Source organism: Aquila chrysaetos, chromosome 1, assembly GCF_900496995.4.
Source record: "Aquila chrysaetos chrysaetos chromosome 1, bAquChr1.4, whole genome shotgun sequence".
Classification (NCBI taxonomy): Eukaryota; Metazoa; Chordata; class Aves; order Accipitriformes; family Accipitridae; genus Aquila; species Aquila chrysaetos.
Genome location: NC_044004.1, coordinates 65,923,331 through 65,941,674, shown reverse-complemented (window position 1 = coordinate 65,941,674; position 18,344 = coordinate 65,923,331). Strand labels below are relative to the sequence as shown.

The 18,344-nt window shown below is 42.2% G+C and overlaps 2 protein-coding genes across 3 annotated transcripts; one reads left to right on the top strand and one right to left on the bottom strand.

The window, feature by feature from the left end:
- Positions 1–8,397: 8,397 nt before the first annotated feature.
- Positions 8,398–16,074, top strand: ABRAXAS1 (abraxas 1, BRCA1 A complex subunit). 2 transcript variants are annotated; one of them, XM_029996794.2, is made up of 9 exons: positions 8,398–8,823; positions 9,578–9,668; positions 11,053–11,089; positions 11,960–12,026; positions 12,672–12,865; positions 13,516–13,635; positions 13,945–14,029; positions 14,459–14,567; positions 14,724–16,074. In XM_029996794.2, exons 1-9 carry the CDS (start codon positions 8,737–8,739, stop codon positions 15,146–15,148), a joined length of 1,215 nt encoding a protein of 404 aa, XP_029852654.1. In that variant the 5' UTR covers positions 8,398–8,736; the 3' UTR covers positions 15,149–16,074. The 2 variants fall into 2 exon arrangements, with proteins under 2 accessions (XP_029852654.1, XP_029852742.1); XM_029996882.2 differs by lacking the exons at positions 8,398–8,823; positions 9,578–9,668 and having other exon boundaries at positions 11,037–11,089; positions 14,459–14,568; positions 14,722–16,074.
- MRPS18C (mitochondrial ribosomal protein S18C) lies at positions 15,851–18,314 on the bottom strand. Its single transcript, XM_029997012.1, has 6 exons — positions 18,146–18,314; positions 17,967–18,028; positions 16,932–17,015; positions 16,441–16,498; positions 16,050–16,109; positions 15,851–15,970 (listed from the first exon to the last, which is right to left on the bottom strand). Exons 1-6 carry the CDS (start codon positions 18,195–18,197, stop codon positions 15,894–15,896), a joined length of 393 nt encoding a protein of 130 aa, XP_029852872.1. The 5' UTR covers positions 18,198–18,314; the 3' UTR covers positions 15,851–15,893.
- Positions 18,315–18,344: the final 30 nt, after the last annotated feature.

The window sequence follows — 18,344 nt, the reverse complement described above, 5'->3', positions numbered from 1 at the left end:
GTTCTTTTGCTGACAGTGATGACGGTGACAGGCGTGGATGGTGAAGATCTGGATGATAATGTCGTGGCAAAATGATGGACATTAATATATCGCGACTCCTTGAGCTCGCATGAGAGCAATGTAACAATTATAGTTGGAGGTTCAGATTGGATGGGGGAGGAGGTTATACTCATGTTGTTTATAGTTGGTCACCAGGTGCAGTAAATGCTAGCTCAGTATGAAACACCAGATGTGACTATATCCTCCAACTAACCCATGGGATCATGGGGTGGAGTTGGAATGGTACTACGCTATGCCCTGAAATTCCATGGGGGCAACTGTGTATCGTACTCGAGGAACATCGATAGAGCACCCTAGAGCTGAGTTTACAGCTATCAACCTTAGCCAACGCTATGTCTAACAATTTGGGGACTCTCAAACAATCGGTTATAACATATTGGTAAAATGACTACCAAAAATTGGGCTGTATTGGATTAAATGCCAAAGAAAGAGAAGGGTATATGTAAAGTTTTGAACATGTCAATAGACAACTGCTGTGTTCACTCCAAATGTGTCAATGTGGCTTCAAGACTAAATCAACAAGAGAATACGGCAAGAGACCCGGAGGCAATTGCTTCTGCACCAGAGACCAACTGGTTGAGAAAAGTTTTGGTATGTTTGGATTTTCTTTCATGGGGTCGGCAACCAGCCTTCTCCAATCTTTAATAATGCTTGTAGTTATGATTACTGTAATCTATATTGCAATAAGTTCTATCAAACGCTTGGTAGTGAAGCCTGTACTAACGATTAAGTATACTCCCTTAAAACTGTCCATACACTGAATATTCCTGTGTTCGATATTCCACTTCAATTCTAGACCAGAAGGGAATGATGACCCACAATGAGCATCAAACTCACCAGACTGCACCCCCTTTTAACTTTGGAGGCAAGAGGTGACTGTACCACCACTCCAAAGAAACCAGTCAAATCATAACTGTGGTCACGGGGTGGATTGTGACAGTGCATTCCCCCCTCCTCCTCCTGCCAGCAGGAAAAAAAACTTCTCCAGGAAGGGAGAAGGGGAAGGAAACCCTGGAGGCTGCAGGTTGAAATTTGAACTGGCCAATTGAGATGCGCCAGGTACACTGAGGTGACCCTCCTAGCCAATAGAATTAAATGCCCACAGGTCAGATTCGACAGGGCTATAAACGGGGTCCTGCCAGAGGACACGTGGGCAGTCCTCCTCGGAGCAGCGGGTCTGCAGTCGGGGACTCCCCCTCGGGTCGGGGCACCGCCCGAGGTAACTCCTTGAGGGAGAGAGCCCTCAGCTTTTAGGTGAGTGATATGCACATTTTGAGCCATCACTTTAAATCTTGGGGATTCTTAAGTCGGCCGTGTAGTATTAATTCTCTTTACATCATTGAGCCTGTGGTTTTATAAAATGTTACCGGACTTCTAACTAACTTTTGCTGAAGAATAAATCTGAGTGTTAACTCCTGTTGGATTTGGTTAGTCGTGCATCCATAACACTCATGTGACACCATGACATGCTTATTGTGCCATGAGTCAAGTAGCTTTTGTATCTTCAGATTTACTGCTGAATGCCATCCCTCAGGCCTTTGTAACTATATCGCATCTTCTTCAGCAATCTAACTTTTCTTTTGCACCTTCTTTTCATTATTTACCTGCTTTACCTTCTCTCCCCTTGCTCTTTCTGAGCCTTCTGTGCCTTCTACAAAGCCTTGCTGGTTTGTTTTTTAATTGTTTCTGCTTTCCCATTACTCTTTCTTTCAATGGCAGCCTCAAGCCCCCTCACTCCCTCATTACGCTGCTGCTGCCAGGCACACCATTACCCACTATTTCTCACCTGCCTCACCAAAAGGCTCTTGCTCTAGGCTTCTCCAGGAATAATGTTTCATTGTTTGTAAAACAGCTTTGCTCACCCATTTCTATTTAACTACTGTTCCTTACGTTCTCATTTCTGGTCTCTTCCTTGAATGGCTTGCCCTGCTAATACACGTTCCCTAAGGTGGCATATGGTAGGCAGCTGGATGAGCAGTCATTGATCCTCTGGCACAATGCAGCACATGTCTGAACAGTTGCCTTCAGCCTTGGCACAGGGGATTGGCATGCATGTCATCTGGGTGCTAAAAACTTTGTGGGCAGGAGGGCGGAGGTAGTTTCTGGGACCTGATTTGAGGCAGGAAAGGTGGGCCAAATGAAGTATTGATAGCACACCAGGAAGTAACAGGAAGGTGTGGTGACTCTTTTAATAGGATGCCACAGCAATAAGCCTAGGCACATAGAAGAGGAATCATTTCTTAAAAGAAGAGAGGGAAAGACAGACTTCCCTACCCTAGGGGGACTAAGAAGAGGTTTCCTCTCCTGAATGAGGGAGAATTGTTTTCCATCCTGCAAGACCTTGTCATTTGCACTGCCTGTCTAACCCTTACAAAGTCATATTGCCTGCCACTCTAGGAGCACAGGCAGACACTGTAATTCTTCCCTGCCACCTTCTAAAAAAACAGAGAGCGAGTGAACCCCTCCATCATGCTGAATGATGGGACTGCAGCCCTTCGTCAGCTATAATTTTCCCTGGCAAACTAGTCAGTCCAAGATATCTGACATTTTCTGGGGGCTGCTGAGAGCTATCACAGGCATATGCCAAAAAAAGCAGAACAGGTTTGGAGGGGGAACAAATGAAACAGAGAGGCTCTGGCAGTCTATTGCTTTTCTCCCAACATGTCACATTTGCCACACAGCAAAAGACAATTACTATACACATTCCACCCAGTTTTCTCCTGGACACGCAGCACTACAACAACCCACTGTGGTAAAAGCATCACCTTGAATTCATGGGCCAGCCTGGGAGCCCCAGCCCCTTGCAGGGTTGTGAAAGGGGAGGCCATAGGGATGGCATTCCCACATAAAGTGAAAGAAGAGGAAGAGTTGATAGTAGCCCCTCTATTGAGGTGGTCAAACTATCTAGCCTAAAGGCACTACAAGATCCATATGGCCAGGTCTCTTCTTATCTTTATTCTTTGCTTTATCTGGTTTGTACCTCCTGAAATGTTGCAAAACATTTCAGTGTTCTTACCATTCCACTGCAAACCTTTAACATCACATGGTTGGAAGGTAAAAAAAACAAACCACAAACCAAACACCAAAACACCCAAACTGGGAACAACACCAAAATGAAGAAGAGCATCTATGTCTACCTATTAACAGCATGGAATAAAAATTCTAATGCAATGGAAAATTGTCCCAAAAAGCACTAAAGAATGAGCTTGAGTAATGGAATTGGTCCAATCATGACCAAGGAGTTCAGTGTTGGTTAATTTTCTGCCAAAAGTGGCTAGCAAAGCTTCTAAAGCATCTTTCTGTTCTTGGGATCATGAACATGGAAACAGCTGAGACATGGTGGTCAAAGCAGGTCTACTTCTTAACTCAAAATTGCTATAGGAGTAAATCTGGACTTCAGTTGTATCTCTGCCCTGTATGTAGGTGATGCACTTGCTCGTGATGTGAAGAAGAAAGGAAATTCTGTATTTCTCCAGGCAATTCATAACACAGCTTCCTATTTTCCAATCAGAAAGTTGGCATAGCTTATTACACTCCCATCACAATAATTGTTTTTTTTAATTATTTCAAAAGAACCACTGAAATGTACATGTTTGTCAAATTCCAGTATGAATAGCCATGCATCCAACACTATGAGCTGAATAACTACAGTTTGTGATGGGGCTACACAAAATTCCTTGGCACAACAATTTCTTTAAGAATTAGCTCTGCCATCCACCGACTAAACAGAGCTTCTGCATGTCATTCCTCTGCCCTTCTCGTGTTTATCCCTCTTACCAATATCAAGTCTGCTGCAATCATGTCTATTTTGAAGCTGGAAGAGATACTTTATCCAGAAGTGTGAAGGTATTGCAAATAATTCAAATAAACATGCAGCAATAGAATGTAGTTTCACTCATTTGTAAGGTCCAGTAAATAACAGCTGATGAATTTATACCAAATAACTACAAGCACTTTCTTATGATGAAGTACCCTACATGTCAGGAAAAGTTGCAAGACACTTAATGTGCAAAACTCTCTCTTCATTTGGAAGAATGAAATCCAACTTAGAAGAAAGGCATGCTGGTGACACACAAGGAATTCAAAGGCTAAGCTCTCTTTAATGCAACAAATCTCAAATTGACACCTGCAAGCATAAGAAATTCACTTGAAACAATGAAGATATTCCTGGTCTTCTAGGGGAAATGAGAAGGAGATGGAGTGGCTGTCAGCTGCCTACTCTTGGCTCTCGATCCTTATGGTCATTCTACTAATTTCTTATTATTAGGTAAAGTTTTGCAATTGCCTGAGGGAACCGGGATTATGACCTATTTGTTTTTTCACTGCAAGGAGAAGCAAGCAGATCACTGACTTCTGCCTACCTGTAGCACCTTATATGGAAGGATCAAATCAGGTATAAACAGCCTTTTCCTGCACAGGAGTGGCTATACAGCAGTCATCTTTCAAGCAGATGCATATACACTGTGAACAGATAAAAATTGCAATAGCACATAACAGCTTTCAAAGAGCACCACTGTGGTTTTGCCCTCCCTTTGATATATTACCTACCATGGACATAGACTAGAAAGAACAATTTGTATGGCCTCTAAAGAGAAGGAATCATGCAGAAATTTTGGGAACCATTCTTTCCAGGTATGCCTCTGTCGTGGTTTAACCCCAGCCAGCAACTAAGCACCATGCAGCCACTCACTCACTGCCCCCCCACCAAGTGGGATGGAGGAGAAAATCGGGAAAAGTAAAACTCGTGGGTTGAGATAAGAATGGTTTAATAGAACAGAAAAGAAGAAACTAATAATGATAATGATAACACTAATAAAATGACAACAGCAATAATAAAAGGATTGGAATGTACAAATGATGCGCAGTGCAATTGCTCACCACCCGCCGACCGGCACCCAGCTAGTCCCCGAGCGGCGATTCCCCGCCCCCACTTCCCAGTTCCTATACTAAATGGGACGTCGCATGGTATGGAATACCCTGTTGACCAGTTTGGGTCAGGTGCCCTGGCTGTGTCCTGTGCCAGCTTCTTGTGCCCCTCCAGCTTTCTCGCTGGCTGGGCATGAGAAGCTGAAAAATCCTTGACTTTAGTCTAAACACTACTTAGCAACAACTGAAAACATCAGTGTTATCAACATTCTTCACATACTGAACTCAAAACATAGCACTGTACCAGCTACTAGGAAGACAGTTAACTCTATCCCAGCTGAAACCAGGACAGCCTCCTTCCTGTCCAATACTAACTATTCCAGTGACTCCAAAACATACCTAGAGGGATGTCATAGAGGAGAGTTTGCAGCCAATACCGGCCTGCCTTTCTTGTAACATCTTTCTTATCAGACTACCAGAACATCATATGTCCCTAGCAGATACTGTTCCAAAAGAGCACTGACACATCAACTTCAGCCTGGTGGTGCTTCAGATGTTGAATACGTTCCCTCCAAGTTAACAAAGAGTTATTTCTACCTGAGGCAAATGACAGGAGGCTCCATGACTATCAATCATGGTCAATCTTCTATCAGTTGATCTTCTTTTTTACAATAAATATACAGGGTACATTGTTTACCTGTTTTGAGCTGCAACATGCTCAAAAGCTGCTTACATCTAGAAGCACACCCTAGCATTGTCACTAGGCACATGAAGGTGTTACTATTGCTAGAATTGTTCCTCTGACTCCAGTTGTAGGGCTCCCTGGTATTTCTATGCAAGTTTTGCCATGCTACAAAGACAGCAAAACAGACTGTTCTACTTAGAAAAGTCAATAACACAAAATCAAGAGAGCAAACCTGGGCTGATTTCCCAGCATCTCTTAACATCCAGGGGTACCGGGATTATGTTTTGCAGGATAAGAAAGTCTTTCAAACAGGACTGACCAGAGCATTCTGCACTCCAGTAATTCTGATGTGTGCACTCACACATGAAAACTACTAAGAATACCTCTTTTTCAATTAAACTTTTGCCAGCTATAACCAAAAAAGCGCCCTTTTGCTTTTTGCTTATATCTTCTCAATTCTCAACCTCACATTCAGCAAAGTCCTCACCTGATTGCTACTCAAGGGTGAAATAATCTCTGGTAGTTTTGTTTCAATTTTTATCAAGACCGAGGTTCACGCTTCATTTGTGAAAAATCCTCCAAAGGCCAGAATAACCTTAAAGATAACCTATTGCATGGTAAGCAATGTCAGGTGCAATATTTATTTATGGAAACCACACTGTCTTTATGCACTAAAGTGCAAATATCCACTTCTCTGCATTCATACGCTAACTGATCTGTCTGCCGCTCTTTAGGTCTCCACAGATTCCATCTACTTGACTAAACAGATCTGTGTTTATATCTGACCGCAGTAAGATTTTCCTATTTAGAGTTTATCTTTGGCCATCAACAGTTGAATTATGAAAACATTGCAGAAGCACGTTTAAGTATTGTATCCCTCATTAGGATAACTGTAACACATTTAGCTCTGACCACACAAGCACTGTTGTTTCCACACAAGATAAATACAACAATTACAGAACCTTATTTATCATATCCTGTAGCTTACAACAGGCTTGTGTCTTTGTATCACAAAAGCAGGAAGTCCACTATACGTTCTGACTACATTTTTTTGCCTCACCAATGTATAGATACCCATCAGATGTGTACACATTACATGACTGTCAATACATATCTCATATATTGTCAATATAAATCTTGTATATGGTTTGCGTGTCATCAATGCTGAATGCAATAGAATAATTTGTCAATGCCCAACATTTATTGCATTGATTAAATGCATAAAATTTTCTCACAGTTCTGGCTTAGGAGTGACTGCAATCACAGCACTGGGTCCTTTGGGGGAATTTCTGAAAGATGTCAGTACTCATGTCTGCTTTCATAATTTTCTCCACAAACAGCTATGGAAGCTGGTCATATCCATTTGTTCTTGTTGCCTCCACCATGGCAAGGTGGTCCATATGGAGCAATTTGTTGCAATGTATCACTTCAGTTGTGTTGTACTTACTACTCATGCGTGTAGTACCATGTGGCCTGCATTGCAAGAAATGCATACTACCTCTTTCCCATTAATCTTGTCAATCATTCTGTATCATCTGGAGACTTGTCACCCCCTTATTGAGAGATCTAGATTATTTATGAGTGTGTTGAGAAATAAAAGTCTTAGCTGCTCCCTCTCTCCACTGTGACAACAGGTAAGAATCACAACAATCTTCCTCTTCTAAATATTGGCACCATTCACATATTTTAAATAATCCATAAGGAATTTTATTTAAATATGTCAGAACTAACAATTCTCCTTCTAAATCTTGCCAACAAGTTTTAAGGAAAAAGAAATTGCACTAAAAACGTTAATTTTATATGCAACCTAAAAATATATGTGTGAGATCCCAAAATCATGGAAACACCTCTTGAAAGACCACAGGAGCATAGATCCTATTTCAAGCGTCAGGAAATTAATGTCTAAGGCTAAAAATACGCTTACCTATAGTGCTGGTGAGGGATGAAATCAAACATTTGCTCTCCTGAAGTGAAGGGGAAAAACTCCTGTGGCCTTTAGACCGGATCACTGACCACATTTCAAAGAATGCTGTCACTTTTAACTCTCCCTTCCTGAAATTTTTTTCTAGAGCGTTCTTCTGGCTGATATGGTGAGGAACACTGTTAGAATGTGAAAAAATATGTTACTACAAATATTTAAAAGAAGTAATATGTGACTACTGAAAAAGACAAAACATACATTCCGCAAACTCAGTCTATAGCTTAGGAAGACGTGGTAAAACTACTGTCAGATCACTGTTTAGCATTATCATTTTATTACTTCCTTATCACAATTTATTACGTTATTAACTCAGAAGATTCTCACCACGATCCTAAACAGTACAGTGCAGGTCCAGACATACTCACAGCTGCACGTCCTGTTTCAAAAGGTACAACCTTGTTATACATCGGAGCTCAGCCAGCGCCCTCTGCCTTTTCACATTGCAGGCTGGCATGACACACCCCTCCCACTCCGAAGACATGAATACAGCTTGCTCCACCCACACTGCTAGCTGGATGATGTGGGCCAGCCAGCTCGGTTCAAATGCTGTTTTGATGCTTTACTAAAGCTCTTAGTACGATCAATGAGGTGCTTCTATAAGCACAAATCCTGACTTTTGGCCTGGAGCTATGTCAGGTCCCAAACCGCGCAGGCAGGCATCACTGAGGCCAGGACATCTCACCTTGCCCTCGGGAACAAGCCCTTGCTGTGGGACCTGCAGTCCTTTGCTCCAGAAGCCACCCATGAGATGTGGGGGACCCGAACAGCCTTCCTAAATCGGAGCATTGTTTCACCTTAAAGCTAAAAACAAAATAGGGATTTAGACTTAAGAATTACACCATTAAAGGCAAACCAAAAGGGCTGGTTTTGGACTGAGCCTCGCCGGGCAGGAGGCGGGAAGAGGCCTGGAGAGCGAGGGAGGATTGAAGCGGGCGCGGAGGGGGCGAGGGCTGACGCAGCGCGAGGAGGACAGGCGGCTGAAGAGACGGGACAGGCCGCTGCCCGGGCCCCAGACGCCTCCTCCTCTCTCCCCCGCTGCTTCCTCACGGGAAGGCCATGTGCCCGACCGGGCCCTGCCCTGCCCTGCCGTCGGCGGCCGCTGGGGGCTCCCGCCGCCGCGGCGCGGCCCGCCATTGTCGAGGGCATGGAGGGCGAGAGCACGTCGGCTCTGCTCTCGGGCTTCGTCTTCGGCGCCCTCGCCTTCCAGCACCTCAGCACCGACTCGGACACGGTGGGTGCCGCGGGCCCCGCCGCCGGGAGGGGACGGGACGGGACGGGACGGGGCGGGGCGGGGCGGAGGGAACGGGCGGGGGGAGCGGGAGAAGCGGAGGGAGGGAGGGGCGGCCGTTGGTCGCGCGGGCAGCCAGCCACCGCCATGGCGGAGCCCGCCGCCGCTGCCCCCCGGCCCCGTCAGGAGGGCGCGCTGCCTCCCACCGCAGGCCCGCCGGCACCCCGCTGCCGGGGAGGGCCCCACGCACATCCAGGGCCTGACTGCGTGCTGTGCTGGAGCACGGTTTTGCAGTGCATTCCCTCCCCGCTGCACCCTGCTGCAATAGTAGTTTCTTTCCGTGCTCACTAATGGCGGGAAATTGTGGGTTTTTTCTTTTAAAACGAGGATGTGTGGGCTACCGAACGCCTGGTGTGGCAACAGCAGCACCGTGCCTGCCAAGGACTGACCAAAATGCTGGTCAGGCCTTCTGGCCTAAGCCTTGGAGGTGAGCATCACCTGTACAGCCACAAACTGTCCACTTGTGAATGAAAACATGAGGAATGGAAAACAGCTGTGTACACATTCCAACTTCTTTTTTCCTTAAATAGACAGGTATTGAAAAATCAGTGAGAACCTACTCTGTTTAAAAAAAAAAAAGTTCATTTTGACACCTCTTTCCTCTCCTGAAGACAGCATTTACACTGTTAATATTGGACAAAGTCTTGTTCAATGCTGCTGTTAATGTGAACTTCTTTTTTTCTCTTCCCCCATAAAGGAAGGTTTTCTCCTTGGAGATGTGAAAGGTGAAGCCAAGAACAGCATTACTGACTCACAAATGGATGATGTTGAAGTTGTTTATACAATCGGTTAGTCTATCCACGTTTTTAATACCATGCTTGGTTTCAGGCAATATACAACTGCTTACAGTTTTGAATGAGGGCGGTCAACACCTTACAGCAAGATCAAAGCTGCTAGATCCTGGGGACCACCTTGGTGTAAAAAAAAAAACCAAAACCCACCACATGGAAGGGTTATTTTGTAACATTTTAATTGATTTAAAAAATTACAGTTTTACTGTAGAAAATATAATAATTTAACAGAAATACTAGTTCTTAGTTCCTTGAATAGCTCCTCTTTGCCAAGTATTTTGTCACATTAAAGGTAATTTAGGGCTTAGACTCCTTTGTCTCGGCCACGTCACAAACTCTCCTGGACTAGAGTTGTGCTGGAAAAACTTGGCCTATTTCAGTGATGTGAACTAACACTAACGTGTTAGCATCTATTACCTAATTTGGAGCTTATAAAATACAGTGTGTGAAGGCTGCAAGCTATTTATGTATTTCATTGAGCAGATGCCAGATGTATTTTTCTTTATAGTCTTCATGGGATTGAAGTGGATGTGCATTTTATACTAGCCCTTAACAGGAACATATGTATATGTGCACATGCACACACATTTAACTCCCTTTAAAATGCAGTTACACAAAAAGAAAGAAGATAATCCAGTATGTGTCTTCTTTCCAATCTTCCTGACAATATGGTAGGGAGAAATTGCATCCCATTTTCTAGTTTTACTCTAGGATACAGTTAAGGTGTAACACTTTCCTCCACTGAGTCTCACAGCTGAACCAAAAATATGAGGCATTTTTTGTGGTGGCGATCAAGTTACCCAGTCTTGTCATCACATGCTTATAGGCAGAGTTAGTTGCTCCAAAGTTTGGGGTGGTTTTTTTTAGTTAACTTGTGAAAATTAAAGTAGTGAAGAATTTAGGGGGAAAAAAAAAGGATGTAGAATGCCATTAGATCACCTACAGTTTTTTTTCTAGTAGTCAGTCTTCCAGCTCTCATCATCTACTACCCTATGTGTTTCTGTTCTCCAGCCTCATCTTTCTAACAGGATCCATGCCTTGCTGCAGAGTAACTCAAGTGAAGTCTTTCATATTACATAGTACTCCTGTACTCAACAGAAGGGAGGGAAAAATTAAGTGTCCAATTTGATTTTTCACTTGACAAAACAGAAAAATGTGTAAAAAATAGTTTATATCAGTGGTTCCCTTTACATTTGAAAAATGAATTAGAATCTTTTTTAAAAAATATTTCCTTTCTTAATCTTATTTAATTAGATGTTAATGCATTTGATTTTTAGAATTCCTTCTCAGTTCTTCTACCAGTTTAATTCTGATCATAGCAGACAGAAGAATATACATATTGAACTGATGAACCCAGAGTAATATTACCTTCTCTTTCCAGATATACAGAAGCATGTTCCATGCTACCAGTTGTTCAGGTAAGAATCTTATGTAAACAGATATGAAGAAGTTAAAATTAACCCTAACTTGAACTCTTCAAGAGTTAAGCTTATATTACATTACTGAGAAAATCACCTGGCTGTAACTACAGCAGCCATATCAACCCCTTGGAATAACAGATACAAAATGCCTTATGTTATTCCTATTTTGGTTCTTCATGTCCTTTTTTAGTGTTTGTCTGTGTATATAAAAATAGAAATATGGCATACTGTACCTTCTGATGAGCTATGATACCATATGAACTACAGAATAATGTCAACATACTGAACAAACAACATTGCTTTTTTAAAGCATACATCCCAACCCCTCACCCTCAAAAAAAAAGAAAGAAATAAAAAGGTAGTATCGGCCATAGGCTTCTAAGTGGGTCACAAACACTTGTTAGCCTCATGGCAGGAGTAATTTCAAGGACTAGCATTTAGAGTTCCATCATAGACGGGAACACAGCTGCACGGGTTTGTACCCCGAGAAGGGGAGAATCACAACATAAATTTCCTTCTCAAAATGTTCTGAAAACTAATAAACCCAGATGTTATTAGAAAGGCATTTCATATCAAATTGAAGGCATCTTTCTATTTTGTAGTCAAAAGGATATAGATGCTACCTTTAACTTGTGTCCCAATAGCACTGATGCCAGAACAGCATCTGAGCTGTACAAGACCACCTACATATCTATTTGAGTAATGAAATTATCTGCACTGTCCTAGCAGAGCAGCTGTATCAGCATATCTTTATGCTTACCAGGGGGAAAAATAGCTATTAAAGTGGGATGACTGCCAGACTACTAGGGAATAGTTATTTCTACAGTAGCATTTTTTTTTCCTCTAATTGTCCTAATTTTCTTCTAGCTTTTATAATTCTGCAGGAGAACTGAATGAACTTGCCTTGAAGAAAATACTATCAGGCTGTAAGAAGGTACTTTATTTTCAAACCTAAACCATACCAAGGAGCTCACTCAGATTCTCTTTCATCTTTTTTTATCTTTTATCTAGTTCCTCACACTGCCGGTCAAGGCAGCTGCATCATCTTCTCCCCCTGAAAGAACAGTTTACGTTATTTTTGACTGGGTTTCCCTACATATATGTCACAACTTTATTTTTTCTTATTCATTTCTCAGCCAAACAGTTCAAATATCCCCAAGGGATTCTACTGATTTCTAGCTTAAGATCAGTTGATGTCAGCTCACTCAAGTGGTTAAGTGCCACTTGACCAAAAAAACTTACAGTCTTCTCCACAGAAGAAAGTTTCACAAGGGGAAGTAGACGCTGGAAAGAGCCAACCAGCAAAATGGCAGCACCAAGTTTGCAGAGTTTCACCTTGAGCACAACATCAGAAAACGGGCCAGTTCAACACATGGTTTTGAAGGAAAGAGAGAAGTCATCATACTCGAATTAGACTTAGATGCTTTAAGGGTTTCAAGTTAACTAACTACTTGAATATGTACACATTACTGAACAATTCAGATTCATGACTTTGTACTGAAATCCTCTAGCTTGCTTCAATATGACACACAGGGACAGCATGAATCAAAAGTAATAATGAATTTTCTTCTGCCTGCAGAGTGTAATAGGATGGTACAAATTCAGGCGTAACACAGACCAGACCATGACATTCCGGGAAAGACTTCTTCATAAGAATTTACAGTCTCACCTATCAAATCAGGGCCTTGTATTCCTTTTGTTAACCTCTAGTGTGATGACAGAAAGTTGTTCTACTTACAGACTGGAGCACGCCTTACATCGGCCACAAGAAGGGTAATTGGTTTGTTCTCTACTTTTAATAAAGCAATAGCATAGCATGTGCTGTAAGTTGGAACAGTTTGGGGTTTTTTTGTTGCAATTGAACTATTGTTGACACTGCGTATTTTACCCTTGAAACTTACACATTAAATAAGATCATTTCTTATATTGCTGGAGCCTCGTTGCAATCTTACCCTGGAATTCTGTTCAGGGAATTTGCCTTTATAACTATCTTTAGTGCCAGCATCAACAGGCAGACACTGTCAGTTCATTTATGCACATAAGCTGTTCTTGATCAAGTTGGGTTTGTGTCTAGGACTTCAACTATGCATGGTGTTCATCTTCACATATAGAAATACTTAAATTGGTGGTAATTTTCAGTTATCTTCAGAGACATGCTGCCCATAGGCTAGGCATAACAAGCAGGTATTGATTTATTGCAACTCATACTCAGAAGTGGGAAAATACTAGAGGCATTGCTCAGTCTTTTTGCTCTTGCAGTTTGCCTTTAGCCATAAGAAGTTGTCTATGGGTGATAGGATACATTTAGCAAGAACTAACTATACTGTAAACCTCCATCTGGGATGCTTAATGGTCAAGAACCTTTAACTAAAGAGAGGCCTTTGGATGTTAATAAATCAGTTCTCATACTTCTGCTTTTTAAGTCTTTTCCAGAAAGTTCCTTTGGTTGTTACCAACTTGGGCATGGCAGAACAGCAAGGTTACAGAACAGTGTCCGGTTCCTGCATATCTTCCGGTTTTGTGAGAGCAGTAAGACAACACAGGTACAATACATGCCATATTTCCTGATAGCTCTAGCTTTCAGTTAAGTATAGTTATCTTTCTATAAAACTTTTTAAGTGCTTTTGCAAATGCTACAGCCATACCCTGCCCACTTGTTGACCTGTCTCCTACAACTATTTACCTTTCCAAGGTACTCAGAAATTAGTGAAGTCCCATACTTTGCCATGAGAGCAGCTGTCTCTCTCAACATAGGCACCTGGTGTTGAAGCTTAGAATGCTTCTTTACGCACTATACTCCTACTAAGTAAGCACTGGGATCATTAACTTGCAATTATATTCTTGGTTGACAGGTCAGAATTCTTTTACGAAGATGGATCCTTACAAGAGGTTCATAAGATAAATGAGATGTATGCCACCTTGCAGGAGGAACTGAAGGTAAGTCAGGCATACCTGCCGATACAGTTACTTTCAGCAGTACTACAAAACCAAGTTGAGTAAAGGGTACACCATCTTGCACTAAATAAGAAACAAAGCTGTGCCTTGGAAGCACATGTTGAAAGATCAGGGAGTTCCATTTACTGTTCATAGCTGTACACTAAGTTCTCAAGGTGAAGACTTAAGTTTCTATTTGATAAAAAAAATACACTGATAAATCCTGAATTCCACTGATAAATTTGCATTTTACACCTCATTCAACACAAGGTTGAAGTTATCTCTAAAATCTACCTCAACCTCATTACTTAAGCATTTTAATACTTTGTGTCCAACTTTAAAAGTCATGAGTAACTTTAAGGATTTTGTAACAAGGTTAAAGTCAGCTTCTGTAAATACTGTTAATCCCATCAAATGTTCTTTTCCTTGCAGAAAATATGCTCTACAGTAGAAGCCAGTGAACGATCTGTAGAGAAGCTTTTAGCAGAGGTGAGCCAATTAAAAGAAGAAATAAAGAGGAAAAAGCAACAAAGTTGTTCGGGTAAGTTAAATAAATGCAATGCCAGTCTTACTGACTTCCAAAGTTGATTGACTTGGCAGAAGCACAAAACACTTCTGAACTTGAGGCAGCCAAAACAGTAGTGGTAGAAGTGTGCAAGAGGGACTACAACTCTAGCTTTTTTTTTTTTTTTTCCAGAAGACAGAGACTACACAGAAGAGCCAAAGGAGAATGTTCTCCTTTGCCAGGCAATGCAAACATTCTTCCCCAATTCTGGACTTCAGACATGTATTGTTTCCTTCAAAGGCCAACAGATATCCAAGAACTGCTGTAACATTGACCATAATATTAATGTTATGGACAAACTGACTCTCATGGTAGAGGAAAGAGACTTCACTGAAGCTGAAACAAGACACCTAACCAAGCGTAAAGTCAGAGGGACCACAACAGGATCAAAGTCATTCAAGAAATCCAGATCACTGCAGCTTCACCAAAAATTACTTCAAGACCAAGACAACAGTGACCAGGAAAGGAAGCTTATGCTGAGTAGCACTGAAACAGATGAGGACGTGTTGGAAAAAATTAGAGACACAAATGAATACCCACACTCTCCTACTTTCTGATCTGTTAGCAATTTGTCCAGATGACCTTGCACCAAAAGTTACTGCCAGCATATTCAAGTGACACAACAATCTATAGCACTGCAGGGATAAAAAAACAGTGCATTTTTGAAAGACATACAGGTTTAGGGTTTTTTAGTTTTGGGGGGTTTTAATGCAGGAATCCCGTTTGGCATAGAGACAAGTCCAGATGACATTCCCTCATTTTGCCTTCCAGAGTTAAATCTGTATTCGCTCTCTCAGGGTTTAAAGACTATGCTAGCAGGATGTTAGCAGTCATAACCACGTCACATACTGCCTCAGAGTAATGCAACTTCCTGTTGTAGTACTGTTGAAGAAGCAGCACTACCCTTTCCTCAGCAGAAGCTGAGGCAGGGAGCATCAAACGAACACAAGTAACATGCTTAACAGAATTAGCTGTCTACATAAATTGCCAGTTTAAATACTTCCATTTATCCTTACCTATCAACTTGTTTCTTTGTTCCCCCCTTCCAACCCAGCAAAGCAAAAACAGACACCTGAACTTTAGCAAGACCTGGGAGCAGAGGAAGTGATCCATACAGTTGCCCATATCTACTATTGCTTTCATCTTTCATACTTCCTTCACACAATTTTAGAGACTTGACCATAAAAAAGCAACTGACATCCACCCTTCAGTCAGTGATGCATTATGCTAGCCAACCACACTTGCAGTAAACAAGTATATAAACATGAAAAGCAGTTTTATTGTTTATTTCTTCATAGTATATTACTCTGGATACTTGACATTACATATCTTGGGGTCTGTGAGAAACGATGGGTCCTTAAACATAACTGGCATAAATCCTGTAAAAAGATAAGATGGAGGGTTTTTTTTAGTAGGAAAGTAGGCTTGACTTAAACTCAAAAGCATAATCATACTTACCAAATACATGAGCTCTTTTAATGGCTTTTGTAATTTCCTTCTGCTTCTTGTTGCACAAGCCTGAAGAGAGAAATCATTTTCAGTCTCCTAAGTCAACAATAACCAAATCATTAAAGGGTAGAAGTGCCATTACTGTCAATTCCCTCTAGCTTTGTCTAAGTCTTCCTAGAAAAATGCATGTCTGGTTACACTGTTAAATACAAAAAAACGCCATATAATTAAGGGATATATTCACTCCTTGATGAAGGCTACTAAGTCAGAGGAATACTATTACAAAAATGTATAGAGTTGGCAGTAGTTACTTTTGGAAAGATAGCTCATACACACTTACTTGGACTCACAAGAACATTAATATTAACCAGTAAATTATTTAATTTGATACTTCACATACCTGTTATATGCCGGCCATAAATGCAGCCAGTATGTGGAGAAACAAACTGGGAAAGAAGCTATTTAAGAAATCCAAAGTCAGTTTAAGAACTTTTTAGAGAGCTTTATTTTACTACTTGCATTCTATTTTTCATTTTTTGGTCTGTTTTTACAAAAAACTCAGTTCTACCTGGAGACAAGAAAAAGTATAGCTTGGAGTTAGACAGTATTTTATATGCCATAATATTTAAGCTGTATGACAGTGGAATTAGAATTGAGGACTCTACTTGGTAAATAACAAAGTTGTAACACCTGCACATAGGACTAGTAGATTGAACAGCTTATCACAACTGCATTATTTGGCCCTTGCCTGCACACATTCTTACTCTTAAGTTTTAAGCCCCTAACATGTGAATGATTTTTTCATTTTTTATCCTTGTGGACTTCCTACGCACACATTTAAAAATAGCAAACCAGTTACCTTCATCTAAGGACAGGAATTTTCCAACTCACCTGCACGTTCTTGTAGTCCACACTTATTCCACACAAGACACATTTTTTAGGAGGCTCTTTATAGGGGTTCTCCATTTGTATGGGCTGAAATTAGAGAATTATTAACATCTGTAATCTTCACAAGAAATAGGGAACGTTTGTTACTTTTATCCTTTGGGCAAAATATGCCTTGAAGCCAAAAGAGGTATTTGGTACATCACTGAAGTTTTTCAGTAACTTTCTTATCTCTGTTTCTCTAACACACAGATTGGTACCTAGCAATCTAAAAAACTTCTCACAGCTACACAGCCTTTATGTCTTAATGACAATATAACAAGTCACTTAAAGCAATCAAGAAGAGAGTGCTTACACCCTTTACTTAGAAGGCAATATCTACAAAAGCTGGTAGTAAGGCAGTTGTCTGATAAGTCACAAGAGACCTTTTTTGAAAGTAATTTCAAAGCAAGTAGCCTGAGGGAGCTCCTGTCTGCTCACAGGCTTTAACTGAGAGATTGCCAAATATCTCCCAAGCCCTGAAAGGCTCCTTAAGCTTCAGAACACACCCTGCACCAAATCATTGCAAGATACAAGTGGAAGAAGTTTCCTTTTTGCAGACATCGGTAGAATTTGGGCAGAGAGACTATTTTTAGAAGTTTTTGCTGGTGCCGGACAACACATTTTTATGATCTAACCACCAGACCTAGTGCATTCTCTCAGCTATATACAGGAAATCAGTCAGCGCTGCCAAAGGTTTTGCGCCACATTCGAGCTGCTGAGACGGCTGGTTGAGGTGACAGCGCTTAAGATACCGTACATCAACAGTGCCTTAACTTCAACACCGGGTCATCTCCTTCGGCGCTGCCTTCCTGCTCTTGCAACACGCCACATAACGGAATTCCGGTTTTCCAGGAGCCCGAGCTACGTAAAGGCCCCAGCAAAGGGTTCTCAGACGCCCCCACTGCCTGACCGGAGCCCCTCCCAGTAAGGGCGGCAGCGGCCCCAGAGGCAGTAGGAAGCATAGAGCTCACCGCGGGCTACGCCCGGGGGCAGCCTCACCTGGTCGGACGGGCTGGGCCGCCATTCATGCTGCAGACGGCGCGGCTGCTCCCACAGCGGCACTGCAAGGGAAAAAGCGACGGGATTAGTGACGATAGAGGAGAAGAGACCGGCCAGGCGACGGCCCCACGCGCCAGCACGGCCGTCTTGCCGGAAAGGGGAAAGTAGGAGGAACGCACCAGGCACCAGCCTCCGCCAGGGTCCTCGCGCCGCCACGGCCTGCCCCGCCATATTGCACGCCACCTACAAGCAACGCCACTTCCGCCTATGCATCTCTACCTTCCGACTACAGCTGCCTCCCTGACCCTACCGCCGGTACAAACGCCATTCGCTGGCCAATGGGGCCGCGGCCTGCCCTACTTGAGGCAGGCGATTGGC

Coding starts and splice junctions, on each gene's coding strand:
- MRPS18C (XM_029997012.1), bottom strand. CDS start 18,197: ATGGCGGGGCAGGCCGTGGCGGCGCGAGGACCCTGGCGGAGGCTGGTG. Junction 17,016..17,966: donor GGCCCAGCCCGTCCGACCAG/GTGAGGCTGCCC, acceptor CTCTAATTTCAG/CCCATACAAATGGAGAACCC. Junction 16,499..16,931: donor TGGACTACAAGAACGTGCAG/GTGAGTTGGAAA, acceptor TTTCTTAAATAG/CTTCTTTCCCAGTTTGTTTC.
- ABRAXAS1 (XM_029996794.2), top strand. CDS start 8,737: ATGGAGGGCGAGAGCACGTCGGCTCTGCTCTCGGGCTTCGTCTTCGGC. Junction 13,636..13,944: donor AGAGCAGTAAGACAACACAG/GTACAATACATG, acceptor CTTGGTTGACAG/GTCAGAATTCTTTTACGAAG. Junction 14,568..14,723: donor AAAGCAACAAAGTTGTTCGG/GTAAGTTAAATA, acceptor TTTTTTTTCCAG/AAGACAGAGACTACACAGAA.